This window comes from Rhamphochromis sp. 'chilingali' (genome assembly GCF_963969265.1).
Source record: "Rhamphochromis sp. 'chilingali' genome assembly, chromosome: 7".
Classification (NCBI taxonomy): Eukaryota; Metazoa; Chordata; class Actinopteri; order Cichliformes; family Cichlidae; genus Rhamphochromis; species Rhamphochromis sp. 'chilingali'.
In genome coordinates, this window is record NC_137934.1 from 1,720,591 (window position 1) to 1,729,910 (window position 9,320).

General features: G+C 42.0%; 1 protein-coding gene across 4 annotated transcripts in view; it reads right to left on the reverse strand.

Annotated features, from left to right (window-relative positions):
* csnk1g2b (casein kinase 1, gamma 2b) overlaps positions 1–9,320 on the reverse strand; it is a 42,475-nt gene that overhangs the window by 30,693 nt on the left and 2,462 nt on the right. For all 4 annotated transcript variants that reach the window (XM_080887663.1, XM_080887662.1, XM_080887660.1 and 1 more), the window contains exon 2: positions 8,141–8,924. In XM_080887663.1, coding sequence (XP_080743789.1) covers positions 8,141–8,368 — 228 coding nt within the window. In that variant the 5' untranslated portion in view covers positions 8,369–8,924. The remainder of the gene's footprint in view (positions 1–8,140; positions 8,925–9,320) is intronic.

Genomic DNA, 9,320 nt, shown 5'->3' on the forward strand with positions numbered 1-9,320 from the left:
GCCTAGCTAGAATTTCAGCTGATCATTGTTTATAACATCTTAAAAACACACACACACACAGCTGATGTGTGTGTGTAACAGTGCAATGCAAAACAGAAAACAATCAGCAGTCCTTACTGTATTTTATTTACACTTATTATATTTTAATTCCCTGATATGACAAAATTTTTCAATAGATTTAAAGAGCCTGTAGTTTCATTTCAAAGCTGACAAGCTTAACTACAGTCAACATGACAAAAAAATGACTCAGTGTCCCTTTCCTAATCATTTGCCCTAGATCCCGTTAAGCCCCAGCAATACGGCAGCATATCTGAATTTCCTACATGGCATCGAGCAGCTTTAACTCTGAACTCGAGCTTTGCCCCCTTCTCTTGCAAAGCAAACTCTCAGAAATAGACCGACCTGAGGTCAGTCTGGCTCTAGGTCTTTTCAAATGACCATCATCTGATTCTGGTTTGGTTATTTTGGCTCTTGTGTACCACCTCAATTACAATCCTGTAAAGAAAGTCAAGGCAGAGCGGTGAAGCATGCATTCACGGCAGTGACCAAAAAGGAGCAAAATGTGAGAAACTGGTGATGATTGAACATTGCATGTAATTTGGCGATGGACTCTCGAGTGTAACTCCTGAAACAGCTGAATGGAAAATGTGACTAGTGCTTTGGTTTGAACCAGGATGTGGACTTAGAAGCTACAATTACACAGCACTCACTGCTCCACAGGCACACACGCCCATACACCATATTCAAACCTATTTTTTATGCTGTCACGATTTTGCAGTGTCAGTGTTTTATGTACTTCTATAAAAAACACCAACATTTAAGACACAGACATTCCTGTGCAGCTTTTATGCCTGTGACAAAATCTTGACAAACATCAAATGTGAGTCTGCATGAACGCACTGTGTTGCTGCCGGCTACCGATTCATTTGAGCAGAGCAGGGGTGGGCAACTCCAGGCCTCGAGGGCCGGTGTCCCTGCAGGTTTTAGATGTGTCCTTGAACCAACACAGCCGATTTAAATGGCTAAATTAGCTCCTGCAGTTCTCCAGAGGCCTGGTAACGAACTAATCATGTGATTCAGGTGTGTTGACCCAAGGTGAGATCTAAACCCTGCAGGACACCGACCCGCGAGGCCTGGAATTGCCCACCCCTGCATTAGAGGATTAGCTAGCTGACTAAAGGTAGGCTTTTACATACTGTTGACATCCAAGGATCTTTTAACTCAGTCTGCCCAGCATGCACTCTAGAGAGCCAAAGCTAAAGCGTCAAGATGTCACTTGAATTCCTGACAAACATGCTGATAGAGCTTTTGCTCCTTCAAAGTTTTTCAACAACTGCCTCATGGCGAGCTGGTGTAAGCTGCTGAACTAGACCGCAACGAGAGCTGCTTATCATGATTCAGTGAGAGGCAGACAAGAGAGTTGGATCCAACCCCTCAGATTTCCATCACGACTGACCCAGCACTGTGACTGGCTTCACTCAGATACACTGCCTCACTCATATGCCTCTGCACCGGTGACTCAGCCACAGAACATAAAAGAGTCAACCGGAGACAATCATCTGTTCACCAAACATGATTTCAAACTTGGATTTGAAAAAATAAAAAAATAAAAAAATAAAAAAAGGAGTAAGGTATATAATCGACCATGCTATAGTTGGTCCTTCACAGAGCATGCTAGGCATGGTCATTTTCAAACAAACAAGTTCTTTCATAGATCAAATATTTTGTGAGACTATTTGTTGTACTACAATCTCTACATCCTGGAGTTTACCAGCACTTGTATGTAAACTACCACCCCTACTACATTCTGTAACACACAAAGAACGCATTTGTTACCCAACAAAAACAGAACATCACCTCAACAACCAGATATCAGACCGATGAATTATATGTGGTATGGTGATATTAAATATTACTCCATAAATGTGAGAAATGCACAACATTAAAGTCTGTTAAAACCACAAAATAAATAACTAAAATATTTCACAGCGAGTATCAGATAGTATTTATGCTTACAATGGTCATCCCTTGTAGTTACCAGTGTATACTGGTCCTCACTGGAAGCAAAACATTTAGTGAAATACGTAAAGTAACATTAAGTTGAACTGGTGGTGGTCAGAGGGCCCGGTGGCGCCAGTGTCCGGCAGCCTCGCCTCTGTCAGTGCGCCCCAGGGTGGCTGTGGCTACAATGTAGCTTGCCATCACCAGTGTGTGAATGTGTGCGTGAATGGGTGGATGACTGGATATGTAAAGCGCTTTGGGGTCCTAAGGGACTAGTAAAGCGCTATATAAATACAGGCCATTTACCATTTAAATGACTTTTTTGTTTCTAACAGAGTGAACATCTGCTCAGTATTATCAGTGCCTCAGCCACATACAAATAGATATGAGCTTTCGTTTGTACCTGGCTGTCTAGCAGCCTGAACATAATGCAGTCCCAACAACCATGCTGCTTCTCACTCCGTTTGTCCTTGTATAAGTTACTTAGTGGAAAGGATGGAAGCAGTGACACTCCAAATTTGCCATCCATAAACAAAAATAAATAAATAAAGTATAATAAAACACTCTAGCGCTGATGGGGGAACTGCAGATTTACCACAGATTAAGGTTGTTTTTTGCTGCTATTTGACTCAGACTAAGCTATCTAATAAGGCTGTCTAAAACTTGCATAATGCACTCAGCTAGATCATTTCCCTAAATAACAATATGCACTCTGTCTTTTTGCACAGTGAAAAAAAAACAAAAAAAAAACAGCGTCTTTTAAAGCCACAATAGCTTTACGGTGTTTCTTGATAGGCATCGTGTTCAAGTGTAAAAGGCAGAGACATCAGCAAAGCACATGCACCAATCAGACATTTTGTACTTTATCCAACTTGTAGATTTGACTATAACTAGCCCTAGTTTATAAATTCATATGGTGTCTTTCTATTCCTCAAAACAAATGTTGTTTTCCCCCCCACATCTGAAATGTGTCTGTCTTTAACAAGCACCGTCTACATAAAATACTCCTCTGCATGCACGTGGCTGGCACACAATGCACAGTAGGATGCTGTGTTTACTGTGTTCATCTCCCTAGATGGCCATCCAACATCAGCCCCCTCTCACTGAGCTATAGGGAGGCATTGGCTGTACAATAAGTATCAGCACCACACTACTTATTACTCTCCTCCTGCGTTCAGGAGATATTACAGACATTTGTCATAGCTAAAGGTAGTCATGACCACAAAGAGGAGACTTCATTTATTTGATTCATTACTGCCAATACCAGTTCTGAAGGCGGAAAGTATCACAGGCCATTCCTATCTGTCGATAAACAACCAGCTACATCAAAAGGGATTAGAAATAAAAACCAAACTGAAAAGATTGTAACTCAAAAGTCTGTTCAAAGTGGACTGGTAGACATCCTAACAAAAATGTACGCAAAAACTAAGGGAAGTGGTTGAGAGGGGGTTGAAGACCTCTCGAAAAACAATTAACTACAGATGGTAAGACAGAGCGAGTGCTACATCAAGACAGCAGTATTAAAATGAAAATCTGTAAAATGCCTCATGGATAGAAAGGTTTAGACGAAAATGTTCTGATGGAGATGATGTGTCACTTTACCCTCTCAGTAAAGCCTGATGGGTGGCTAGTGTGTACAGTAAGCCACAACAGCAAGCAGACATTTAATGGTTTTGTTTCTTTAAGACTCTGGGATCTCCCCTTGGGAGTGAAGCCTGCAGTGTACTTACAGCAGCGTCTGTACAGTCCTGCCTCCAACACGTAGGCACTTGCCAGTGTGAGAAAGCACCCAGCTGAACCAAAGACTGACCTACTGTGTGTCCACAAGGCCGGCCAACAAAGACGACCTTTCAGCACTTAGCAGCTTCTCTCTGCAGCAACGTTTAAAGCAATTCTCGATCCACTGCCAGAGGATCGAGTGCACAGGCCTTTCATACCATACCAACTCAATCTCTGTCTCTGCTATTAAGTGGCAAAGCAGGGTGAAACTGACATTCACCTTTTTACTTTGATTCACAGAGGTGCCACCAAAATACCCAGCCAAACACAGCATTCAGCAAACAACAGTACCAGCCAAAGACTAACTAATCATTACATGCCATCCTTCAGAGCTTAGCATTTAAAATTGGTTGTTACAACAAAGCAGATTAAAAACTACTTTCGTCAACCAGATTACATTTGTTATCCCAAGAAAATAGTTTTATTAGTTTCTTGGTAAAACAACAATCTTCACTTGACCGGGCATAAAGAAATTTATATTACACACTCTCCCTCTGTCTTCGTTTTCTCATCTACTCATTACTGTACATCAGAGTTTCTCCAAGAGATGTTGTCCAAAATGCACCATTAAATCAGGCTCTAGTCTATATTAAAGTCTATAATAGACCTGCAAGGAGTACTTAGCAAAGCAGAATAAGCAAACTTTAATCTTTTTTTCATACCATTCAAATGCAAAAAAATTTCTACTTTTTTTTAAACACATATTTAGTAACATTTGTGTTACTAAGTCAGAGGCTCAGTAAACAAGCAGCATGAGAACATCTGATATGTTTCATGTGACATTTACAGTGGGGCAAAAAAGTATTTAGTCAGCCACCGATTGTGCAAGTTCCCCCACTTAAAATGATGACAGAGGTCAGTAATTTGCACCAGAGGTACACTTCAACTGTGAGAGACAGAATGTGAAAAAAAATCCATGAATTCACATGGTAGGATTTGTAAAGAATTTATTCGTAAATTAGGGTGGAAAATAAGTATTTGGTCACCTCAAACATGGAAAATCTCTGGCTCTCACAGACCTGTAACGTCTTCTGTAAGAAGCTTTTCTGTCCCCCACTCGTTACCTGTATGAATGGCACCTGTTTGAACTCATCATCTGTATAAAAGACACCTGTCCACAGCCTCAAACAGTCAGACTCCAAACTCCGCCATGGCCAAGACCAAAGAGCTTTCGAAGGACACCAGGAAAAGTATTGTAGACCTGCACCAGACTGGGAAGAGTGAATCTACAATAGGCAAGCAGCTTGGTGTGAAAAAAATCAACTGTGGGAGCAATCATCAGAAAATGGAAGACATACAAGACCACTGATAATCTCCCTCGATCTGGGGCTCCACGCAAGATCTCATCCCGTGGGGTCAAAATGATCATGAGAACGGTGAGCAAAGATCCCAGAACCACACGGGGGGACCTGGTGAATGACCTGCAGAGAGCTGGGACCAAAGTAACAAAGGTCACCATCAGTAACACACTACAACGGCAGGGAATCAAATCCCGCAGTGCCAGACGTGTTCCGCTGCTGAAGCCAGTGCATGTCCAGGCCCGTCTGAAGTTTGCCAGAGAGCACATGGATGATACAGCAGAGGATTGGGAGAATGTCATGTGGTCAGATGAACCAAAGTAGAACTTTTTGGTATAAACTCAACTCGTCGTGTTTGGAGGAAGAAGAATACTGAGTTGCATCCCAAGAACACCATACCTACTGTGAAGATGGAAACATCATGCTATGGGGCTGTTTTTCTGCCAAGGGGACAGGACGACTGATCCGTGTTAAGGACAGAATGAATGGGGCCATGTATCGTGAGATTTTGAGCCAAAACCTCCTTCCATCAGTGAGAACTTTGTAGATGAAACGAGGCTGGGTCTTCCAACATGACAATGATCCAAAACACACCGCCCGGGCAACAAAGGAGTGGCTCCGTAAGAAGCATTTGAAAGTCCTGGAGTGGCCTAGCCAGTCTCCAGACCTCAACCCCATAGAAAATCTGTGGCGGGAGTTGAAAGTCCGTGTTGCTCGGCGACAGCCCCAAAACATCACTGCTCTCGAGAAGATCTGCATGGAGGAATGGGCCAAAATACCAGCTACTGTGTGTGCAAACCTGGTAAAGACCTATAGTAAACGTTTGACCTCTGTTATTGCCAACAAAGGTTATGTTACAAAGTATTGAGTTGTATTTTTGTTATTGACCAAATACTTATTTTCCACCCTGATTTACGAATAAATTCTTTACAAATCCTACCATGTGGATTCATGGATTTTTTTTTCACATTCTGTCTCTCACAGTTGAAGTGTACCTCTGGTGCAAATTACTGACCTCTGTCATCATTTTAGGTGGGGGAACTTGCACAATCGGTGGCTGACTAAATACTTTTTTGCCCCACTGTATATACTAAACAATTAGTGAACTGTTTGAGAACTGATTGACAGATTGATACATGTAACAAACAGCATATTTTCTGATTTTGTCATTTTTACAGTGATCAATGAAATCTGTGATAAAACGACAATATTCAACTCATGTCTAACTTATGTTCATAGATAACAGGACTGTTATTTGTTTTAGTCTGTCAGGAAATGCTCAGCAACAGCCTCTGACAAATCAGATACCCTACTTGACAGGCAGTGACACTCACGGGGTTACCCCGGAGAGCTGTGAGATCAGGGACAGACAGAAACAAGTGGACGGGGAACTATCTGCAGTCTGGGTGAAGGGAGAAGCCTTCTTCATGTCAACGCCAGTAATGCCCAGAGCTGTGCCAGCTGTTAAGTGTCCTGACCCATCCTGGCTCTACTATTAGGGTATTCCCATCTCTGGGAATGAACCTAAGATGCCACGAAACAGCAGTGTGTGTGTGCGTTTTATTTATTTTTATTTTTTTTATGTATTCACTGAATTTTCTTTCCCGTGTCTGTCCTTTCTTCTATACCCATACGTACACAACCTGCCAACAAACTCACCCAAAGCTACACATGTGCAAACACAAAACATCAACTGTAATTTTACTATTACATGTTGCTGTTTTTCTGTGTCTTTCTAAAATATCAGATAAATAAAAGCCCAGTAATAACACTGATGCTGAAAATGTACGCCTACAAAAGATAACGATAGTGAACCTGAAAGGAAGCAACAGAAGTCGTAATTTTAACTCTAAAAACAACATGAAAATACACATCAACAACAAAACAAAAAAAGTCCTTAATAACCCCGAGTCTACAGAGTCAAGTCGGGTCTGATGAGCCCTTTGGCAGACTTCACCCTGTTGTTATTTTACAGTCGGAGATGTTGGGTCCAGTAGCCACGAGATCCACATAGTGGTGTTACAGCCCTAATGCCAGATCCAGATATAGCTGGACACCATGGGGATAAAAATACCCAAACAGATGGGAGGGTTCACAGGCAGAGGGGGAGAGGCACCAAGCACAATTAAAGACTTCAGACAAGAGGAGGACTGCAATTACAGCTGTTTGCTAACCTCTGCCTTCTAGTGGTTAGCACAACCTTTAGTTAATACCTATTCAGCGATAACGACCTCCCTCAGAGACAGAAACGTTAACGTTAATCATATATAAATCATATGCCTAGCCCCAACAGCTTCAGTATTAACACCTACTTAGAATGGGAGTTAGACCTCTTCTTCTAGACTGACCAAATTTCAGGGGAAAAACAGATTTCAAACATCAAAGTGGTACAAGTGGCAACAAATTTATGGTGAAGAGAAAAGTTGAAGTGCTGAGGAAATGGCTGAGCTGTCACAGGCTGCCCCAGAATCAAGCAATCAGAAAACAAACAGGCCTTGACATTTCATGTGGTTTTCACAGTCTGTTTGAAAGCTACTAAACCAGTGCCGCTGGGGAAAAAAAAAAAACACCGCTCATGCTGACACAAAGCAAGTACACTACTGACTGAGCTTAAGGCCTGTGTGGGATTATTTAATAAGGGCCTACAAATGAATTAACATTATTCTAATGACGAAGAAATTGGTGAAAGGGAAGGAAGTGTAAAAATGATCTTTACAAGAATTGCTACTGTGCATGAAGTGACAAAGGTTACTAAAGAAACAAACAAACACTGAAATGCACTTAAGAAAAATGTTCTTTCAGTCGCAGTTTCTTCACCTCATCCAGAGGACAGCTGACTCAAAAGCATACAAGAGCAGGTCGTGGGAAAAGGGCCCCGTCTGATTGTTCTTATTTACTTCCTGTGTATCTCACTCTCAAACAGTCAAGTGCACAATGAAACTGGGCTGTAATTAAGATAATAACTTTTCACAATAGAGATTTATCAGAATAAGTTATTTGAGGACACCTGGAACAGTAGGTTTTTGTTTTCAATTTCAAGAGATAGTTCAAGAGATACTTACCAACTTAATGGCCACATATTCGTTAGTATAGAGATTTTTTCCCAGCCGCAGTTCTCCAAAGTTTCCACAGCCAATTTTTTTACCCACGCGGAAGTTTGGACCAACCATAAGAACTCCAGAATTGCTCCCTGTACTCCTGCCCCCATGTCCAGGCCTGCTGCTTGTTGTCTTAGACATCTTTTTCCCTTCCTCTGTCTCTCCCTTGCCCCCTCTCTTGTCAAAATCCATAAGCTTGTGATACCCTGGCCTCTCCACGGTTATTTTCCAGCCATGCAAACCATAGAAACTCCAATGACAATGGAGACTGTTTTAGGGAGGGGGGGGGGGGGGAGAGAGACGCCTCACAGGACAGAGGAAAGGTGTTGCTGTTAAAATGCGAAGCGGTTCAGAAGACACTTAAATGAGCCAAAACTGCAGCCGAATGGACCCGTGTGTCTATTGGACAGCTTTTTCCCTTTTTCTTCGTTTACCAGAGGGGCTTCTTTGTTGTGCGTTTCTCCACTCCAGTCTCAGAGCATCATGTCCCCGCCTGACAAATAGGCAGGTGATGTTAGGATGTGTCCAAAGACACACATGCAACACTAGTCATAAAAAAGCACTCGGAAACGCAACTACTGCATCCACAAGGCCACTTGGGAACATCTCCTGGAGTGCCTCATTCCTTCTGGTCAGCCTTCAGTGACACTTTGGACGCTCTCCATGATGCAGGGCCACAGCTTAGCGGGCAACCCGGAATTACACTGACAGCAGGAACGAACAGTCTGGGGTGATGTTGGTTTGTTATCTGAAAAAGAAAAACATGGCCAGAAATCAGTCCATAGGTTGTGATGTATTTTGGTATTGTCTCGACTAAGAGCCCAGGCCATCATTTACACACAACCCAATCATTACTCACGCTTACAACTGAAATTAGCTTGTTTGGAGATGGACAATTTGGACTGTAATTGCAGAAATAAAAGCTCTGCAATGGCAGGTACCTGCCATAACTTTACAAACCATCTACAAAACAATTAAAAATGGTAAAAATGCTGGTAAATTTAGCAAATTAATCACAACTTGTTCCAGCAACACTTGGGCCTTTATGAAATTAACATTTTCGACAGGGAAAAAAACAAACAAATTCAAGCCTTTTGCATGAGTATCACATTATATCTACAGTGGCTGTTCCATACTACGGCTG